Consider the following 21,525-nt stretch of genomic DNA (forward strand, 5'->3'; position numbering starts at 1 on the left):
GAGCTGCTGCTGCTGCTGCTGGAGCTTCAGAGCTGTCTGTGCTGGGACACTGGCCCTTGTGCCCAAGCCCACGGCATGTCCCCAGTGCTGCTGATCAGCCACTCTTGGCTCAGGGATGGGGCCTTGGCCTCAACATGCATCGACCCTCAGGGAAAAGTGTCTTGGTGCTGACACGCCATGAGAGGCAGGACAGTCTCTTGCCTTTGAAGAGCAGGAGAAACATTGGAGGAGTCCTTTCTCCTTCAGCCAACCACATGCCATCTTGAAACAATTTCCCAGGGGCCAGACCTGCCCTTGGGTGGGAGGGGAGCAGGGCGGGGCCCTGACTCCAGAGGCTGCTGCTCTCCATCCCACGAGGCTGGCCAGGAAAACCCTGCTTCCTGGGTGCTCGTGGGAGCAGGAGGACAGGCAATGCTGGGGAGGGGAGCCACCCTCCTGCCTGCCCAGGCTCCACTGCAGAAACAACTTCTGTTGTCTCTTCCTCCTCCTTCCCAGATGGACCCTTTGCCCCGCTCTCAGCCTGACCCTTCCTTCTTCTCAGTCTGCACTGAGCATCGTGCCCTGCATGCGCAGCTGTGCTCCCCCGCTGCCTGAGACCCTCCTGCCTCCCACCTCCCCCTGCTCCAGCACACATAGCCCCAGCTATGCCCATGGCGCCTCCAGCTCGGGACAGGTTTGGGTCTTTTGCCTAAGCATGCAGAACGGTGCTTGGTGTCAGGATCAAGCATCGGCACCAGCCCTCAGCCTTGGTGTTTGCAGGCTGTTCCTCTCACATTTTCTCACTCCTGTCTCCCAGCTCTTGTTGCGCACAGGTTTTTAAGCTTTTTTAATTATGTTATCATGAAAGCACCACCAGCTTTGCTGATGGATTCAGCTTTGGTCAGCGATGGATCCAGGTTTCGGCAGCAATGCATCTGTCTTGCAGCTGGCTGGAACTTGCTCTGTCCAACACAGGGGCAGCCCCTCGTCTCTTCTCATAGAAGCCACCGCTGCAGCCCTGGCCCCTCTCCAAACCTTGCCGTGTAAACCCCATGCAGTCAGCCTTTCCCTGTTTTGCAACAGCCAGAGGTTACAGGACTTGTGGCCTAGAAGTGTCTGTACCAATGCAGTAAGGAGCTGGGGAACCTTTTCCTGTCAATTCGTTTACCTTTCTTTGGACCCATCTGCGTATTTGACACCACCAAACACTCAGAGGAGTGGCAGGGTTGTGTGAGGGGGACTGAAGGACGTGTGCCAGCATCAGGCCTTGTGGGACTTCGCCGATAATTTCCCTCCAGGGTGGACAGCGTTCATTATATTCAATAATCTTCAGTGTTCATTATCTTCGATATCTTCATTGATGATCTGGATGAGGGGGTTGAGTGCACCCTCAGTAAGTCTGCAGATGACACCAAGCTGGGCGGGAGTGTTGATCTGCTGGAGGGCAGGAAGGCCCTACAGAGGGCCCTGGCCAGGCTGGAGCGATGGGCCCAGGCCAACTGTATGAGATTCAACAAGGCTCAGGGCCGGGTCCTGCACTTGGCTCACAACAACCCCATGCAGCGCTACAGGCTTGGGGAGGAGCGGCTGGGAGCTGCCTGGCAGACAAGGACCTGGGGGTGTTGGTTGACAGCTGCCTGAACATGAGCCAGCAGGGTGCTCAGGTGGCCAAGAGGGCCAATGGCATCCTGGCTTGTATCAGGCATAGCGTGGCCAGCAGGACCAGGGAGGTGATGGTGCCCCTGTACTTGGTGCTGGTGACGCTGCACCTCGAGTACTGTGTTCAGTGTTGGGCCCCTCACTCCAAGAAGGACATCGAGGTGCTAGAGCGTGTCCAAAGAAGGGCGCCAAGTTGGTGAAGGGTCTAGAGAACAAGTCTGGTGAAGAGCGGCTGAGGGAGCTGGGGTTGTTTATTTTGGAAAAGAGGAGGCTGAGGGGAGACCTCATTGGTCTCTACAACTACCTGAAAGGAGGCTGTAGCGAGGTGAGGGTCGGTCTCTTCTCCCAAGTACCAAGCGATAGAACAAGAGGAAACGGCCTCAAGCTGTGCCAGGGGAAGTTTAGGTTGGATATTAGGGAAAACTTCTTCCCCGAAAGGGCTGCCAGGCACTGGAACAGGCTGCCCAGGGAAGTGGTTGAGTCTCCATCCCTGGAGGTATTCAAAAGACGCGTAGACGTGGTACTTGAGGACATGGTTTAGTGGTGGCCTTGGCAGTGCTGGGTTAACAGTTGGACTTGATGATCTTGAGGGTCTTTTCCAACCTTAACGATTCAATGATTCTATGATTCTATAATTTTCTTCATATCAGCCCGTATGCTGCTATGTTTGGGATTTGTGACCAAAACAGTGTTGACAACACCCCAGTGTTGTAGCTAGTGCTGAACTGGGTTTGCACAGCATCAAGGCCTTCTCTGTTTCTCTCTCTGCCTCCCCAGCGAGTAAACTGTATTTGTGCATGAGGGAAGAGAAGGGGACGTCATTTAGCAAGGCAAAGCTTTACACTCTGTCTTGGTGTCCAGGTGCAGGTTTTGGTAGCGGGGGGGCTGCAGGGGTGGTCTCTGTGAGAAGAGACCAGGGGATGTCTCCATGCCAAGCAGAGCTGCTTCCAGCCAGCTCCAAACAGACCCATCGCTGGCCAAAGCTGAGGCCATCAACGAGGATGGTGGAACCTCTGTGAAAGTGTATTTAAGAAAGGTCACAACTGCCAAAGTGGGAGAGGAGTGAGGGAAACAATAGTGGGAGAAACAGCCCTGCAGGCACCACGGTTGGTGAAGAAGGAGGTGCTTCAGGCACCAGAGCAGGTTCCCTGCAGCCCATGGCAGAGAGCACGGTGGAGAAGGTAAGCCCTGCAGTCTGTGGAGGACCCAACCCTGGAGACGTAGGATATTTCCTGCAAGAATGGTGGCTTGAGGAGAGCCCATGCTGGAGCAAGTTCATCTCAAAGGACTGTAGCCCACAAGACGGACCCCATGGGAAAAGTGTGAGAAGGAAGGAGCCACAGAGAGGAACTGTTCTGGACTGACCACAGCCTCCATTCCCCATCCCCCTGCACTGCTCAGGGGCAGAAGAGTTGGGAACAAAGGGGTGAAGTTGAGCTGGGGAAAAAAGGGTGGTGGGAGGGAGGCCTTCCATGGGGAAGGAGATAAGGTCTTCCGCCTGTCCCACAGTTCTTCCACCTTTAGCCTTTGCAGCTGCCCATGCCTGGCCTGCCCACTTACCTTTGCCACTGTCACATTTGTACAAGGCCCCGGCACATCTTGGCACAGCCAGTGCGAGCTGGCCTCCACCAAAGCTGGAGCCCACGGGGCCTCGGAGGCAGGGAGGGGCCAGGTCCCCTCTGCCTGAGGCTGGGCACAGCTTTTCCCTGGGAACCTCCCTGAGGAGCCTCCTCCTGTGTGTCAGCCTGTGGCCTGGCACCGCTGCCACAGGGACAAGGGCTGGGGGGGCAAGGCAGGGCTGAAGTAGCTCAGCTGGGAGAGCGTTAGACTGAAGATCTCAAGGTCCCTGCTTCAACCCCAGGCTTCAGCAATCATTTTCTCTCTTACATCTTTGCAAAGCCCATTTGCCTTCTTCCAGCCTGCCCCAGCCCTGCTTGCTCCTTCACCTCTTGCCAGAGCATCATCGCAGCTCTGTAGCTGTAGATCTGTGGCTTAGAAGGAGCCTTCCTCCAGCACCAACAGTCCCCAGCCCCTCCCAGGTCAGGACTCTCCCTTCAGTGCTCCTCCGGGGTGGTCTCCAGCTGTCCCTCCTTCCCTGCTCCACAGGGATCGAGATCTCTCCTCTGCAGGGTCTCTGCAAAGACCCCGTCTCTCTCCTCTTTGTCATTCTCAGTGGTGCACAGACTGGTGCCATCCTCACACACCTCCTTCACCTGGACCCCATTTCCCAGACCGGAGGCCACCATCCCCGCAGTCCCAGGGAGACGCACTCCCTGGAGCTGAGGCCTCAATGGCGGCATCCTCCCTCCGGAGGGAGCTCTGTCCCAGTAAGACCTCTCATGTGCCCAGGACAGCTGACAAAGCCGTGCTGAGGATCATTCAGCTGGTGCCCTCCAGCTGTCCAGCACCTCCGGAGGAGTTTGGCTTTTTTCGTGACTGAGTGCAAGTGAGAGGACTGGGAGAGGGAGAGACTCTCTGTCCAAGCAAGGTTACTGTCTGGCCAGCTTTGAGCATGAGCTTGAAAATGCTTGGCCGCAGGGACAGTGCCTGTAGGACTCTCACTGCTCCAAAAGAGTCCTTCTAGGTTGTTCCTGAGCAAGAACAGGAGAGTCACCGAGAAGGATGGGCCCTGGGGCCATGTGTGCAAAGCAGACTGGATGACCAGCTCATCCCCTTACCTCCTCCACTCCACCACTCCAGAAGTTCACGGTGACTGCGGTCTGGTTTTGATTCCCCCAAGCCCTCTCTGCCAGGCAGGGGCTCACTGGGGAACAACTCTATGGCACTGGGCGACACAATTGCCCCAGCTGTAGCACCACGAGGACACCACCCCTGCGTGTGGCCAAACCGTCGGCCTTTCAGTTAACAGCTGACCATGCTCACCCCCCCTGCCACAGACACCCTTAGCCCCAGGGAGAGGGAAGCTTGCCCTTCCCCCCACCTGCAGGGATGCTGGGGGGCAGAGGGGTGCAGGGGGAGGCCCAGCACCTGGATGAGGGGCTATGAGCTTTCTGCTCCTGTGTCCCCTCCACCGCATGCCCTGGGCTGCCATCAGAGCCTGGGGGCACCTCAGCCCAGGGAGGGCATTTCCCTCAGCCTGTTGCTCGGCTCCTGCTGTGCAGTTGGAGACAGATGTGACACAGAGGGCTGTAGCCCTGGGGGGCAGGGGAGGCTCAAGGGAAGGGCTTTGCTCCTCTCCATCAAAACACCCCAGGGTGGGCCAGAGCGTGGGAGCAGCGCCTGCAGCAAGAGCCTGCTTCTGCCCCATTGCCCTGCAGAGACGTGGAGGGGCAGTGCTCTGTAGTACAGCCCTGTGCCAGGATCAGGCCCCAGTGGAGAGGCAGTCTGGACTTCCCCCATCTCAGGAGGGCTCAAGTGCTGTCTTCTGCACACCTGAGCAGAGAGACCCTGTTTCACTGCATTTTGGGGCCTGAACAATCCGGCCCTGCAGGCTGGGTCTGTGCTCTGGAGCAAGGCAGAATCAACTGGCCCCAGGTCTGGCCTTGCTCTTGCAGCTCCCGAGGACCTACCTGAGGGCGTGACAGTGAGACCCCAACCCTCTGCACTGCTGCCCCACGCTGGGCAGAGCACGGCTGTGGGAAGTCCATGGGAAAGCAGTGTTTCCAGGGCGAGACCCCCCAAGAGGATGGGTGACACACATGGGCACTGCAAACACAGCCTCCATCCCATGGGAAACCCCCACCGGGGCAGGCTCCAGCCCTGCATCTCCACAGGGAGAGATGGGCCCAGGGCTGGGGATGGAGGGGCTGGCTTGGGACCGGGGGCTGCCAGCAGGAAAGCTCTCGGGACCAGGGCAGAGGGGTGTGTGAGCCTGGGCTCCCCCTGGGCCCCCCAGGGTCACCCCAGGGCTGGAGGAGCTCCCAGCAGGGAATGGGGCAACACTGCTGTGGGAGAGGCTGATGGCAACAGCCGCCTCCTCCCCTCTTCTGCTCTGGTTATGGATCCTGCTGTTTGCAGTGCTAACGAGCTGTGGCTGCTTCCCGCAGGGAGCCCTGCCATGGACACCAACACACCTTGCAGACAGCAGCAGAGGAGCCTGTTGGGGAAGAGCCAGAGGGCTGTGGATACCCACGAGCAGGACCAGGGAGGGCAGTTTGGGCTCCAGGTTCCTGCACAAGTGCCAAACCCTTGTCCCCACCCGACTCCAGTGTGAGAAGTTGCTCTTCTAGGGTGAAAGCCCCAGACAAAAGTGAGAGAACCTTGGTTCAGATCCCCGCAGTGCCTGCTTTAGGGGAGGGACACAAAAAGCCGTCTGCTGAGGAAACGTGCCCATGTGAGCATCCTCCCAGACAGGCCCTTCTCCAGGCCAGGGGCTGGGTGATGGCTTTGGGCACAAGTCCACATCTCTTGGGGATCCTTTCATCCTGCCCCTGGGCTCTCCATCCTCTGCCTGTCACAGCGCTGAGGGAAAGGTCCCTCCACCCCCCTGCACCTGCACACAGGTACTGCCCCGACACAAACCCTCACTCTCACCCCTGGCGAAGCAGCAGGAGGGCAGGGGAGGGGGCTAGACCACAGCAGGAGGACGGGGTCCCAGGGCTGCCGTGGGGCCTTACAGCCCCTGCCCAGGAAGGAGGCAGTTCTGGGGCTGTGACAGGAGTGCTCAGGGTCTGTGAGGGCCCAAGGCAGCAGGAACAGTGCACGGAGTTTGGAGTCCTGGCAGAACCAGAAAAGGGGCAATCCCAGCCACGTGTGCCCCAGCACCTGCAACCTGTGCCAGGGCAGTAGGAGCAGAGCTGCCTCCTAACCACTGTGGGAGGTGATCAACGGGCCGTGATACCCCCTGGGGGTGGCCAGGGTGTCCAGGGTACTGCGGCCACCATAGGGCTAACTTCTGTGAGGCCACAGCCCAGGGCTCACCAAACACAGCAGCTCTGTTGTGGCCTCTCTGCGTGGGACCAGTGTGGCCCAGGCAGGACCTGGGGGAAAGAGCAGCTGGGGAACCCCGAGGTGAAGAGATGGGCACTCACGGGACCTTGGAGAGAGACATTTTGGCTGGAAACTGTGGCTGGCAGGATGGAAATGTCTCTCTCAGCAGGAATATTCCCCAGGGACCAGGGGCTCTCACAGCCCCTCAATCTGACCCCAAGACTGCTGTCTATCCCTGAGATGTGCCCCTTCCCCACCACCATGTCTTTGTGCTCCGCTCCTCCCGATCAGCCTCAGGGAGACACCCTGACATCGGGCCAGGCAAGCACCAGCTCTGGCTCAAACCCCTAAAGGCTTTTAATAAGAACAAATATGGAGGCACGATGCAAAAACAGCGGAATAAAAAGAGAGGAAATGCCCGGCTGTTTCTGCTGCCTGTGGGAAAAGGGAGACGGTTCCCTGGTGCTCACGGCTCTCCCAGCTGCACAGACCTCTCCTCCCTCCTGGCTGCACCCAGCTGCATGGCAGGGACGGGCTCTCCTGGCGCGGGGCTCAGGGACTGTTGTGCACTGAGCTCCGGTGGCACAGCCTGTGTGTCCTCAGGGGGATGTGCCAGAGACACCTCTTCAGCATCGTCATAGCCTGTGCTCTCTGGGGACAGGGACCAGGCATCTCCCTCAGCTCCAGGGGCCCCAGCACGTCTCTGGGAGCACAGCTTTGCCCCTGCAAGCAGCAAGGCAGCCATTGCACGTTCTCCCCATGGGGTGCCCCTCCTGCTCTGTACATCACCTTCCTCCCTTCTCCTCACCAGTCCTGAGACGTTCAGCTCCCTCTCCCACCCCCGGGCCCCCAAGGAAAATTCCGGGGGCACAATCCCTCATCCCAAAATTTTGGGCCTTTCAGTACAACGATTCATCCGGCACCAGGGATGGCAGCCCAGGATCCGGCAGCGCTCTCTTGCCCTCTCACCTCCAGGTGCATCCCTGGGTCCTGCTGCCTCCTCTGGTGCCCTGGCCATTTCCCAGTCTCCCTGCCCCGGGGCACGATCCTCCCCAGGCTCAGAAACCTCCCTGGCATCATCATAGCCATCCGCTGGGTCACCTCCAGGCAGGACAGGGACGTCTGAAAGGAGAGGGGAGCTGGTGACAGGGAGAAGATACATTTGCAGAGCAGAGGATGGGAGGATGCACAGGGACATGGGGCTCAGACACCGGTGTTGGCAGCACCACAGGAGACAGCCCCCAGGTCCTCCCCAGCTCCGACAGAGACACTCAGTGACACCGCTGTTCTTCCCATGTCTGCAGGGAGGAGAGATCCACTCCTTCCCGCACCCTATTACCTGCTGCTGATCCCGGACCATCCTCCTCCTTGCTGTCCCCGGGGTAGGGCTGCAGCTCGGTCAGGGACCCCTCTGAAGAGGAGCCTGGAGAGAGGCGCAGCGGGTGTTAGGGGAGTGCGCTCTGCTGACCAGGCTTGTGGTCAGTGCTGCTGGGGACGGGGGACCCACAGAGGCAGGGCTGAGTGGGGAAAGGGCTCAGGACTCACCCTGCTCCCCTGGGACAAACCCTGTCTCAAAGGGGCTCCCAGAGCTGCCCCGGGACAGCCCCTTCCCTCCCCCCTCACGTGTCCCAGAGGGGTGCAGGGACAGGCAGAGAGGGGCTGTCCCCAGCTGGGACAGGAAGAACTGGTGGGGAGGAAGCTCCTCTCTTGGGCCCAGGACCTGGCTGCTCTCCCCACAGCCCCCACAGCCCCAGCACTGCAGGGACCATGGGCCAGGGGACTGCAGGGGTCAGCCATGGGTGGGGTTGACAGGGAAGAGGCTGGCAGATGTGCCCCCTGGGAGGAACCCCCACCCACCTGAGCCACTGAACCTCGCCTGCTTCTCCCACGCCGGGCTGTAACCGATCTCCTCATACACGGCCTCAGGGAAGGGCTCCGAAGCTCTCCCAGAGCCTGTGGACAGCAGCAGGGCTGGCCCAGGGACAGGCAGAGACAGGACGGGATCCTGCTCTGCTCCCTCAGCTTTGGTCCCCTGAGGCAGCAAAAGGCTATCGCCCCAGTACAGCCCATGGATCCTGGGGGGAGGTCAGGGCTGGACAGAGGAACAGCCTGGGGGCCTGAAACCATGGGGATCGACCCTGCTGCCCTGCGTTCCTCCTGGCATCTCCCCTGCCCCACAAGCCCCCTCCACACCTGCCCAGAGCGCTGCCAGTGTGATGTCCTCCTCTGTCCTCCCTCTGCTCCCATCTCCCTCACCCCAGCTCCGCCATTTCTGTCTTCAACCCATCCCTATCTCCCCCCATGTCTGGACTCTCTCTGCCCCTTGCTGCTGGTGGCCCATGGTCAGGCAGTCAAGGAGGCGGTGCATGGGAATGAAGGCAGCACACACCCTTATCCCCCCAGCTCTGCCTGTGCCACTCACTCACACCTCACAGCACCCCTGGCCTTGCCAGGAGGCACCTTTCCCCGCCACCCACCTCCGCGCCCAGCCCTGGCGCTTCGCACTTGCCCGGCCAGGAGGGCCAGGACAAGGCAGAGAAGGGCCCCCAGGATGATGCAGATGATGACGGGCAATGAGACTCTCCCGCTGACGGTCGGACGGCCCCGGGTGGGATCTGCATGGCAGGAGCACAAAAAGGGTAGCACCAGGCCTGGGAGAGGTGGGGGGCTGGGACACCCCAGTCCTGACCCCATTACACCAGGGGTACACAACCCCAGGAGTGAGTGATGAAGAAGCTCCCACCCTGATGGGGAAATGACAGACCTCCCCAACCCCCCCGCCCCACTGCTATCCCAGTGCCTCTGGCTGGGACTTTCACATCCCGGCAAGGAGCTCCTTCCCTCCCGCCATGGGTCACAGCTGGCCCTGAGAAGACCCAGCACCATCGGGGAGGACAGGTTACCTGGTCGGGGGGTTGGTGCTGCTGTTGTGGGTGCAGCTGTAGACGAGAAGGAGAGCTGGGCTGAGAGGGTGGGTGTGCAGGTACCAGGGAGCTTCCTCTCTCACACGTCATCTGTGTGTATGTGCATGTATCCCTGACACAGCGCACCCAAATTGCCCCTCCTGCAAAACTGGTCAGGGTGGCCAGGACAGAGCCCAGGGCCCTGCTCTGGCTATTGGGCAGCATGGCACAGGTAGCCCAGGAGATGCCCCTGGGGGCTGCAGGGCCCTGCAGGCAGAAGCCAGAGGACATCCAGCCCCACAGAGGCTGCTGCCCACTTGGCACCAGGCTCCCAGGCTCCACAAGGACGGCCTTGCTCTCAGGAGCTCTGCCAAGAGCTCCAGCAAGGGTCCCAGCCCTGCCGCTCACCTGAGCAGCGCACGGCAGCATCCTCCTTGTGCCGGCAGGCACCGCTGTCCCCAGGCCGAGCCCAGCAGTCCTGCAGAGATGGCTCTGTCCCCCGGCACTCCACCTGCTCCAGCCAGATGGGGCCCGTCCCCTCCCCAAACGCAGCCTCGTCCAGGGCAGACACCGCGGGGCCACAGCCCAGCTGCCTGCAGGCCACCTCAGCATCCTGCATGTCCCAGGAGTCGTCGCACACCGTCCCCCAGGAGCCACGATGCCAGACCTCCACTCTGCCCGAGCACCCACTCTCGCCTCCCACGGCACGAATCTTCTCCCTGTCTGGAGAAGGCAGAGACCTCCCAGGGCACCGGGACAGCAGGCAGAGCCCTGCCAGGCCAGAGGGGCATGCAGAGGAGCAGCTACCTGTGCAGCTCGTGGAGTTTGGGCACACGGTCCCCAGGGCCGGGGGTGTTTCTGGCCGTCTCCCTGCAGAAGGAAATGCTGCGGTGAAGGGGCTGCTGAAGGGGGTCGTGCAGCAGAGTGTGGCGCTGAGCTCTGCTCACGCCTCCCCGTGCCGCCTCGCTCACGGCAGCAGCTGAACCCCAGTCCTTCAGGGGACACGCACGGCAATGTGGGGGACCCTGACTGCTCAGCCCCAGAGGGACCCTGGTTCACAGAGCAGCAGGAGGGTGTCCATGGAGGGGACGCTCCTTGGAGCCCTGGCTGGTCTCTTCTGAGACCTTGCCTGCAGACACCTCTGCCTCCCCCGGGCGCTGCTGGGAGCCTGCATGACAACTCCTGGGGAATGTGTGGGGCTCTGAGAGCTGAAGTCCCATTTGTGCCACCACAAGCAGCAGGGTCTGGCACGTAAAGTAAAAGCCCCTGTGGGCCCAGTCTCTGCGCTTGACTGTGCCCAGCAGGGAGCAGGAGCTGGGGGGATGCTGGTGCCCGGGGAGCTCCGAATTACCATTGCAGGTGATGTGGGTCTCGTCTCGCAGGTCATCACACGACTGTGGGTCCCAGGGAGCAGAAGGACACTGCCAGAAGGAGCTGTTTCTCTCCCCACACTCCACGCAATTCAGCCAGGTGGGGCCAGACACCCTACCATAGGGCAGGCGTGTTTCCAGGGTCCCTCCATCCCCACAGCCCAGCTCCTTGCATGCCAGCGACACCGTTTGGGGAGTCATTGAGTTGGAGCAAACGGTCCCCCATGTGCCATTGTAGAACACCTGCAGGCGCCCGGAGCAGTTGGTGCTGTTGTGCAGCCTCAGGGCCATGAAATCTGGGAGGAAAGACCCCAGAGGGGAACAGGCTGCTCTGGGGCTATGGGAGCAGAGAAGCCTCTTCACCCCCCAGGCCCTCAGCCAGGCAGAGGCATGGACAGCAAGTCACCCTTTTGCCAGGGGCAGAGAGAAGTCCCTGACGGACAGACACCCATGCCCTCCCCGCTAAGCCTTGGGGACAGCTCAGCTTCCAAGGGGCCCCCAGTGGGACCGAGGGGGTTTGTGCATGGGTGTCCCCAGGACAGGCTCAGGCAGGGGCTCAGAGGCAGCCAGGGACAGCCTCGGCCGTTGCTGGATCTCCCCTCGTCCCGGCCTCCCCGGGCACTGGGCTCCCACCACAGCTCCCAGCACAGACCTGAGCAGACGACTCCTGCGTCCTCTTTGTGCCCGCAGTCGTGCTGCCCCCAGGACCCTGCTGGGCAGTCCCAGACAGCAGCTTCGGCCCCGGAGCAGTTCACGCTCTCCAGCCATATCTGACCAGAGCCTTCCCCAAACCGAGCGGAGCCAACCGCCTCCACCGCCCCTCCGCAGCCCAGCTGCTGGCAAACGACGGCGGCATCAGACAGGTCCCAGCCGTCATCGCAGACAGTCCCCCAGCTGCCCTGGTGGTAGATCTCCACTCTGCCAGCACAGCGCCCGGGCCCGTTCACCAGCCAGACCTGCCGGCTCCCTGCAGCAGGAAGAAACCCCAGCTGCCCTCAGGGGCCGGCTGCCCACCCAGCCCAGAGCCTGGGGGGGCCTGTGCAGTGCCACTCACCCCAGCAAACGACCCCCACGTCCTCTGCAATCCCTGCTGCCAGCGCGCTCTCAGGCACGGAGGTGTTGCAGAGGGTCAGGTTGGCCTCGTGCCCTGCGCACTGGACCCCTCGAAGCCCCACGGGACCCGTCCCTCTCTGCGGCTTCGGGGGGTTGTAGGCTCTCTCTGCCTCTCCGCACCGCAGCTGCCGGCACACCACGCTGGCCTCCTGCATGTCCCACTGCTCATCCAGGACTCGGCCCCACGTCCCGCGCTGCAAGATCTCCACTCGCCCGTTGCACCGGCTCCCTCCACCCACCAGCCGCAGGGATGTGGAGCTGCCTGGGCCTGGGGAGAGCAGCCATGCCCCAGCCCTCAGCACCACCAGACAGCCCACAAACCTGCAGCACCTCTCCAGGCTCTCCAACCCTCACAACCCCCTGCAGCTCACCCGCCTGCCCCCAGCCCTCTGCGGTCAGCTTCAGGAGCAGCTTTCCACAGGCTTGGTTCCCCAGTCCCTGAGCCTTCCTGAGCAAGACACTCTCTTTGCTCTTGGTGGGGCAGAGCCACCCAACACGTCCCTGCTGAGGCAGATGGGGCAGCTCCCGCAGGAGGGAGCAGCAGCCGGCGGTGGCCTGGGGACAGGCAGCCCCAGGACAAGCCTTGCCCCACCTCAGCGCTGCCATTGGCACTGCTGAGCCATGGGGCAGAGCACCCACGCCTCTGCCCCTCTGCATCCCTGGGCATCTGGGCCTGGGAGCCTGTGTCCCTGGCAGGGAGCAGAGCAAGGGGGGCCTTCCCGATCAAACAGGACAGGATTGGGACTTCGGCTGACCAGAAGCGAGGACAAAGCCCAGCCCTGCTCTGTAGTTCACACCCAGGCCTGCTGCTGGGGGCACCTGGGCAGCCCCCACGGGTGTGGGATTGGGCTCTGTGGGGGTCTCTGTGGGGCTGGGACAGAGCTGTGTGCAGCCAGAGGGATGGAGCTGAAGCCAGGATTTCTGAAGGGAGAAATGCAGCCCGGTGCTGCCATGGGGTCCCTCGCTTTGGGTGGCCATGTCACACCCAAGGGACAAATGGAGTTAACACAGCGCTGTCCCAGCACTCACCTGAGCAAATGACAGCAGCTTCGTTCTCATGGGAGCATGGTGAGGCCCCCAGGGCGGTCACTGGGCACTGTCCCAGGTGGGCTTCAGTCCCATCACAGTGGAATGAGTCTCTCCAGACAGGTCCCGTGCCTCTCCCAAAATGCCCTCCTCTGGGAATGGACTCAGCAAACCCGCAGTCGAGGTGACGACAGAGAATGTGGGCGTCCGAGAGATCCCAGCGGGAGGCACAGAGGGTGCCCCAGGTCCCCAGCACCTGGACCTCCACCCTCCCCTCACACGCCGTGCTGCTGTTCACCAGCCTGAACCCTGTGTACTCTGGGGACAGAGAAGGATGAGACAGGGCAGAATGGTGCTCTCACTTCGTCAGGAGATGAAGGAGCAGCCAAATGGAGGAGAGCCTCATTTTCTCCTCCTTCTGCACGATTTTAAGACTGCAGACAACCCCATCACCCCTCCAGCCCTCACACCCAGCACAGCATGGCACTGTCCCTGCCCTGCTCCCCTTGGCCCCAGCACACCCCCAGATATGGAACACCCCACCCTCAGTCCTTACGTGTACAGGTGACACCAGCGGCGTTCGTGTGGGTGCAGGGCTGGTCTCGGTGGGATCCCCTGGCGCAGGAGAAGAGAAGGGATTCATTCCCCACACATTCTCTGTCCCACATGGCACCAACACCTTCTCCAAAGTGAGCTGCCGTGGGCACAGGCAGGGCTGCACCACACTGCAACTCCCCGCAGACCACGTCGGCAGCTTTGGGACCAAAGTCTGAGTCACAGACAGGTTTCGACTGGTCCCCATCGCGGATCTCCACGCGTCCTGAGCAGGGGCTCTCCCCTCCGACCAACCGGACAAATCCTGGAGCAATCAAATTCCCGGAGATTTCCCAGAGCCCTCTGGCAGTTACATGCCCACGTCCCACCTGGTCTGCAAGGTGGCCACAGGCACAGAGCCCCACGACCCTCCCAGCAGCTCCCAGTGGCTGCTGATGGCACAAACACACCCTGCCACTCCTCAGACATCCGCACAGCACTTGTGGCCTTGCTTCTCTCCCAAACCCCCAGCCGTAGGCACTGCTCAGACAAACTGCCGCCATTTTGGAGATGCTGGGCTTCCTGGCAGCGCTCCGAGCACTTGGGGCCCAGGGAGACTGGCCAAGGCACTGTTGGCTGCTGCAGCCTGATCTGCCCACTGAGCTCAGGGCCTGGCTGAGGAACCCTTGGCATCGCCAGAAACACACCCTTCTCTCAGGGCAGTCTCAGGCTGTTGAGGCACTGCTGTTAGATGGGCCATTTCACGGGGTACAGCTATGGCACAGCTCTAGGTACAGTCAGTGTCTGTGCCAGCCCCCCGCTCTGGCACCTGCCCGGGGAGGGGGTCCTCAGCCAGGGCCAGAGTGCACTGCCAGGCACGCACATCCCCACCAACAGCCAGGCAGAGGGCAGGAGAGCGGGCAGAGGAGCAGCCCTGCGCTGACATGAGCTCCCGGTGCAAGGACAGGCACCGAGGACAGTGCAAGGGCTGGCAAAGCCCCTGTGGCACAGGGCAGCCGGGGCTGGGGTAGGCAGGAGAGGCAGCACGGGGCCATGTCCACGTGGGCTGGCTCTCGCGGGGTGACCCTGGGAGAGGAATGGGGTGCTGTGTGCCCCTCTGCTCCTCTGCCCAAGGCCAGCGCTTTCCCCCTCTGAGCAGCCCCTTTGCTTAGGCCGAGGGACTCATGCCCGCCAGGAGGCACAGCCCAAAGGTCCCCAGCCACTCTGCACCCTTCCCTGGGGCTGTGGGTGGCCGCATGAGCAGCTCTCGGTGCCTCTGGCATGGGGGGACCTGGCCCCTGGCAATGCCAGACAGGTCCTGGCTGAATGGGAGGAGAAAGATGGGCACCAACAGACACCAAGGGGCAGGGAGGGGGTTTCACCTGAGCCCCAGGCACCAACGGAGTCTGGGCTGAGTCACCTCAGGGACCAGGAAGGGTGTGCGCACCCAGGGTGGGCTCTCACGGGGCTTTCCTCAGGCACTGGCAAAAGCAGCAACATACGTCCCAGCTCAGCAGTGCAACCGGCCACACTGGGCCCTGATCTGGTGTCTGCTCATTTCTTCCTGAGGGCACAGCCACGTCCCTCCCCGCATCCTGGCCTCAAAGGTGGGGAAATGGCTGACCCCTTACCTGAACACGTCACTCCAGCATCCTCACCGTGATCACAGTTGTGTTTACCCCATCCACGGTGTCTGCAGTCAGACAGGGCAGACTCAGTGCCACCACAGTGAACATCATCCATCCAAATGGGGCCAGATCCTTGCCCAAAGTGTGCGTACTGAGGAGCTTCAACAGCAGACCCACAGCCCAGCTGCTTACAAACCACTGCAGCATCGGCCATGTCCCAGGAGTCATCACACACGGTCCCCCACTGGCCCTGGTGTTTCACCTCCACTCTCCCAGCACAGCGCCTGCCGCCAGCCTCCAGCCTCACCTCCGCAGCCCCTTCAAACACCAAAACACGGGACCGGTCAGGAGAGGGCCGAGCCCCAGACTGCAGGTCTGGGAGTCGAGTCACAGCACCAGGCTGGGAGCCCTCTCCTCTCTGAGCTGTCCCTGGGGAAGTGTGGGGGTCCCTCCTCTCCCCATGGGCTGTGCAGGCTGGGGGGGCCAACTCCAGCCCTGCTGGGCCATTCACTGCCCCACAGCCCTTGGCACCTCCTCCCACTCCAACAGCCCCCTGCCCATGCCCACCCACACACCGTGCCCCCAGGCCCTGCACAGGGCACCGTCTCCTCCCCAGCCAAGCACACCCTGGAAAGCCCCATGCCCCCAGGCCCACAGCTTCCCCTGCCCACCACCTGCCCTGCCACCACCCAAACCCACACCACCCCCAGGGCTTCCCATGTCCTCAGGGAGCACCGAGATGATCCCAAGGGTCCCCCTAAGCCACATCCCCTCCTTGTGCCAGGCATCAGCCCAACACCTGTGCTTGGCCGGAGCCCCCAGGAAGGAAACTTCTCTGCCACCTGTGGGTGCACACAGCCCGGGCCCCTTCTCTCTGTGGGGCACGAACTGCCTTCCTGGGGTCGGGGTTCCCCTGCACCCTGGGGCAGGGAGCAGCACACAAACCCTCCAGGGCACCCTGGAGATTGGCTGTGCCCTGGGGATCGCTGAGTGCTGCCATTACCACCTGGGCCACTGCCAGCCTCAGGGGCACAGACCTGGGGAACAAGGGGTCCCAAAAGGGTCACCCAGGATGGAGGAGTCCATAAATGCAGGCAGGCACAGGCTGCCTTAAACACAGAGAGGCAGAGGGAAAGGCAGAAGGTCCATGGACCTGAGCACCTTCTGACCCTTGTCTGAGCGGAGCCTGGAAAGAAACCCCATTCCCAAAGGGATCCCGATGACCCTGCTGGTACCCGCTGGCCCTGGGCTGTGAGACAAGGGAACCGGCACTTACCCCTGCACAGCTGCACCCAGAGGAGCAGCCACAGTACACGAGGGGACAGGAGTGCCTCCATCCCCATCCTGAGCCTCCTGCCCTGCTGGCACAGCCCTGCTGCGCCCCACTCCCTGCCACGGCTCCTGGGGACTCGCAGGGACAACGACGATGGGAGGGTAATATATCTCTGCAGATGCTGACCCAGCTGCAGGAGGAGCCAATCAAAGCAGCAGCACCTTTTGAGACGTTATCGGGAGCTATCTCCCCTCCGACACAGCCCAGCCCTCCAATGAACTTCTCCAGCGCCGTTCATGACCATATATGAAGGACATATATGTCCCGCTGCCGGTGTCATGGTCACTGCGGCAGGGAATCGTCATGGGAGAAGCTGAGTGTGGAGGGGAAATGAGTCCGTCACCCCTTGCACCCTGCTGTGGGCACTGGGAGCACTGAGCATCTTCTACGGTGGGCTCATCCAAGAGGCCAAGAGACAAGTGTCCAGCTCCCCCATGAGATGCGGGAACCACAGAGCTGGGACTGCACCGGGGTCTGTGTCAGGATGGGAAGGAAACAGCCCCTGCCCCTGCTACAGACCCCACTGTGCTGGGAGCAGCAGCTGGGCAAGGGCCTTGGGCAGGGGAAGAGCTCCATCCCAGGAGGGCTGGCTCGCCCGTCCCTCCCTGCACAGCCCCACCCTGGGTCCCTCGCAGGAGCCAGAGCTGGGCCATGGCCTTGCCCTGGCAGCAGACCTGCAGCCCAGAGGCTCAGGCAGGCCCCTGACTCTCAGCCTGTCATCGAGGGGCCGTTCTTCCCCACAGGCGGATCGGGAGCTGGAGCCTGCAGGTGCACAAACCACAGCCCACAGGGCCTCGCAGCGCTCGCCGCGCTCCCCCCGCAGCGCAGCGCCCGGGCAGGAAGTCTGTGGTTTCCTCCTGGCACCGTGCCCAGGCACATCCCTGCGGTGCCCCCGAGCCACCCCCAGCCCGACTGCTCCAGCCAGGGCTGCAGGGGCTGCTCCTTCGGCCTCGCAGACACGGGGCCGGGCAGCTCCCGGCCCCCGGCATGCCCCGCTGATGCACACAGCCGCTCTGCACCGAGCCCCACGGCCACGTGGTGCCATCGGTGACGGGTCTTCAGACCCTCCTCCTGCCACAGCTGTGTGCTTCTGAGTTATAGTGATGGTGACCTCACACCCTCCTACAGCCACCACTGGGTGCTCAGCAGTTATAGGGACGGTGACCTCACACCCTCCTGCTGCCATTGCTGTCTGCTCAAGAGTTACACTGTCACACGGGTGCGGGTGCTGTGCACGGGTTTCTGCTGATGATGGTTCTTCCAAAAAGCCATGTTTGGGTGGGGTCCAACTACTATTTTGATGACATCAGAAGCACCCACGCAAGCCCTATGCCTGCTCTTGGCCTATAGCTGATCCCATACTGGTGAAATCACGAGCTCGTACACAAGCCATGTGCATGCTCCTGGCCTATCCGTCCCTCAGCCACAGGTGATGTCATAACATCTAAACCTGCCATGTGCCTGCTTCTGGCCTGTCAGGTGTTCCAACACCAGTGACCAAACACCTACACAAACACCTACACAAGCCATTGTTCTGCTCCTAACCTATCAGCTCCTCAGGCACCAGTGACACCACAGCAACCTACACCACCCATGGCCCTGCTCCTGGCCTATCAGCTACCAGGGCAGCAGTGACTTCACAAGCACTTACACAACCCAGGGGCCTCTTCCTGGCCCATCAGCTCATCGGTCACAAATGACCTTGCAAACACCTACACAAGACAGGTGCCTATTCCTGGCCTACCAGCTTCTCAGGCACCTGTGACCTCAAAATATCCAGCACAAGACATGTTTCTCCGGGCCTACCAGCTACTCAGGCACCACTGACATCACAAAGACATTCACATGCCATGTGCCAGCTCCTGGCCTACTGTCTGCTCAGGCACCACTGACCTCACCAGCACTTACACAATCCATAGGCCTGCTCCTGGCCTCCTCGCTCCTCAGGCAGGAGTGACCTCAGAAGCGCAGACACAAGCCATGGGCCTGCTCCTGGCCTAGCAGCTACTCAGGCAGCAGAGCCCTCACAACCAGCTGCACGTGCCCTGAGTCAGCCCCTGGCCTATTGTCTGAGAGTGGCCTCACAAGTACGTATCTGCCCATTTCCATGTACTTGCCGTTGAGGTACTAAGGCAGGAGTGACGTCACAAGCACATACCAACCTATTTGCTATGTAGTCCTCTGGTGATATATTGTATATATATGGTGATATATATTATATATAATATATATCATTATATATTATATATATCATAATATAGTTTAATGTAATATAATAATTATTATATTTTTAGAATTATAATACTTATATTACAATCATATTAATTGTATAGTTATAATAATTATTATTTTATAATAATTTTGATAATAAATATGATAATTATACTAATGCATATAATATAATATAATATAATATAATATAATATAATATAATATAATATAATATAATATAATATAATATAATATAATATAATTGGTATAATATTATATTATAATATAATTTAAAAATAAAATTTATAATATATTAACGTATAATTCTGTATTATATACATTGTGGTATACATAATATCACATATTATGACATTTTATACATATTATATATATAACATAGATATATGTGTTGATATCTATTCAATATCGTGTGGCAAATGAGTCTGTTGTTCCTTGGAGGTGGCTGTAGCCCCTGGGCACGTTCCAGCTTGTCCACACCCCACCACCTCTCAGGCACCCTTCTGCCCTGCTGAAGCCCCCCCACCCCAGACCTCTCAGGGCTCACTCCAGTAGCTCTTCTTAAAAAAGGTTTTATACATTTCATCCCTATGTTTTAATAGCTACCTATATTTACTTGCTATAGCTCTATAAATATTTACAAAGATATATAAATCTATACATAAATACATATATAGGGGTACATCTATTTAAAAATATTGTACCTATTTATATATATGTGTACGATTATTTATAAATATATATATTACATAAATGTATCTTTATATCTGAGCACTTCCTGGACAAAAGGTGGTGGGCAGCCAATCACAGGGCTGCCTGAGAACATGTGGGTATGAAGGCGTCATGAAATGGCTGTCAGCCTCCTCCTTTTGTTTGTATTCACATTTAAACTTTAAGTGCTCACTCCAGGAGCTCCTATTAAAAAAGGTTTATCCATTTCGTACCTGTGTTTTTATGGCTATATATATTTACTTTCTATACCTTTATAAATGTTTACATATACATAAAAAATTCTATACTGAAGTACATATACATATATATAAAAAAACGGTACCTATTTAGAAATAAATAAAAGATGTATTTGTACATATTCGTACACTTATTTCTAAATATATATTATATAATTGTAGATATTTTTATATCTGAGCACTTCCTGGACCAAAGGAGGTGGGCAGCCAATCACAGGGCTGCCTGAGAACATGCGGGTATGAAGGCGTCATGAAATGGCTGTCAGCCAATCACAACGCAGGATGAAAAGACGTGGGGAATGAGGCTGGCAGAAGTGGCGGCCTCCCTGTAGGAAATGACAGGGGCCTTCCTTTGGGATGTGCCCCTGGGGACAGCGGGACGGGTGGCCGGTCCTGCCAGCCAATCACAGGGGCTGCTGAGAACACACGGGTGTGACGGTGTCGAGAGATGGCCATTAGCCAATCACAGAGCAGTATGAGCTTTAACAAAAGGGCAGCTCACTCCCATGGAATGGCGGCACCCTGTCCCAAAATGGCGGCCAAACCAAAATGGCGGCCCCTGTGGATGAAGAGGAAGGGCCTTCCGGGTCTCCCGTATCTCTGGGCCAACCGGCAGGGGTGGCCGGTCCTGCCAGCCAATCCCAGCGGAGCACATGGCCGGTAGAGGAGAGCCACTTCCGGGGCACAGGGCCCCTGCGGGTGCTGGGAGGGGGCGGGGCTTCCAGCAGAAGCTGGTGGGCGGGGCCCCGGTCCCGTCATGTCTCCCGCAGCAGCGGTGCCCGTGCTCTGGCGTGTTCCAGGGCAGGGATCCCAACAGGCACCGGGAAGGCACGTGGGGAGGTGAAAATGCTTCTTGGGAGCCGTGGGCAGAGAAGGGCTCACTGTGGGGTCAGAGCTCCCGGCTTTGTGCCGGACGTAAGACCTTTCCCCGCCTCCCAGGGCTTCAAGGCTGCGCCACCTTCCTCAGCAAAATAATTACAAAACACCTCCAACAACAAAAAATCCCCCCTTAAACTGCAAAACACCCTAGGAAAAGAGGATGAGGGGAGAGAAGCAAGGGTTAAAGGAATAAAACCCTCAGAGTTCCTGCATCTGGTCAATGTGACGGATACACTTGGCTCCGAGCCGCACTTTGGTTCAGGCTGACGCAGGAGCAACAGCCCTCACGTCCTTGGGGTGAACGTGTGAGCTGGAAAGCCCCTGGCCGACGTACAAGGCAGTGAAGGTGTCTGGAACAAGATTTCAAAAGGTGGTTTTGAAAGCCAAAAATGCAAGATGCCAGAGCTAAAATGAAGATATCTTGTCTATACTGCTGACTAGCAGCCAGCTACTTCACCCTAGAAATATTACCACCCGGATGGGCCCAATGTGAGCTCTGCCTGACTGGCAGCTGGACGGCAGGCGAGGTGACTCTCCCCTCGAGCAGGGACGCCTCTCAGGGTTTGAGATCCCTTTCCTGAGACTGAGAGATCCTTCCTTACCCAAGGCAGAGAGATCCCTCACCTGCGACAACACCCTCGGTAAGTGACTGCGAGCATGCTGAATTAATACTATGAAACAGTACTTAATCCATGTAGCTCCTCAGATATTATAAACATGGTATTGAGAATTCCATTAGACATGAACCGTTGATCAAGTCTGAGACTAATTAATAAGGTGAGCCTTGCCATCAAATTTGTTGAACCTTAGTAAACCACTGTTAAACCTTTGTTAAATTCCATCTAACTTATTGAACGTTTTCAAATTATTCTTTTACCTCAGTAAAACCTATTGCTGCTTCTCTCTTTTAAGTGCGGTGCATTCCGCTCTTCTGCGACACCATGGAAGGCTAAGGTCCTTCTTTTCCGCTCTCTCCTAGTAGGACACCTGTGAGGAAGAACCTTTTCCTTCTTT

At 59.0% G+C, this 21,525-nt stretch overlaps 1 protein-coding gene and 1 non-coding gene across 2 annotated transcripts; one reads left to right on the plus strand and one right to left on the minus strand.

Moving 5' to 3' along the window:
- Window positions 1-3,435: 3,435 nt before the first annotated feature.
- TRNAF-GAA (transfer RNA phenylalanine (anticodon GAA)) lies at window positions 3,436-3,508 on the plus strand. The gene has a single exon. It is a non-coding gene; the product is annotated as a tRNA-Phe (tRNA).
- Window positions 3,509-6,913: 3,405 nt separating this feature from the next.
- LOC148056788 (antigen WC1.1-like) lies at window positions 6,914-16,445 on the minus strand. Its single transcript, XM_087748106.1, has 15 exons — window positions 16,379-16,445; window positions 15,106-15,477; window positions 13,497-13,799; window positions 12,944-13,249; window positions 11,856-12,182; window positions 11,454-11,768; window positions 10,783-11,097; window positions 10,239-10,301; window positions 9,840-10,154; window positions 9,432-9,467; window positions 9,006-9,143; window positions 8,386-8,481; window positions 7,868-7,939; window positions 7,498-7,650; window positions 6,914-7,179 (listed from the first exon to the last, which is right to left on the minus strand). Exons 1-15 carry the CDS (start codon window positions 16,443-16,445, stop codon window positions 6,995-6,997), a joined length of 3,063 nt encoding a protein of 1,020 aa, XP_087604232.1. The 3' UTR covers window positions 6,914-6,994.
- Window positions 16,446-21,525: the final 5,080 nt, after the last annotated feature.

Source organism: Nipponia nippon, unplaced genomic scaffold (assembly GCF_047370975.1).
Source record: "Nipponia nippon isolate SJK-2023a ecotype South Korea unplaced genomic scaffold, ASM4737097v1 scaffold_113, whole genome shotgun sequence".
Classification (NCBI taxonomy): Eukaryota; Metazoa; Chordata; class Aves; order Pelecaniformes; family Threskiornithidae; genus Nipponia; species Nipponia nippon.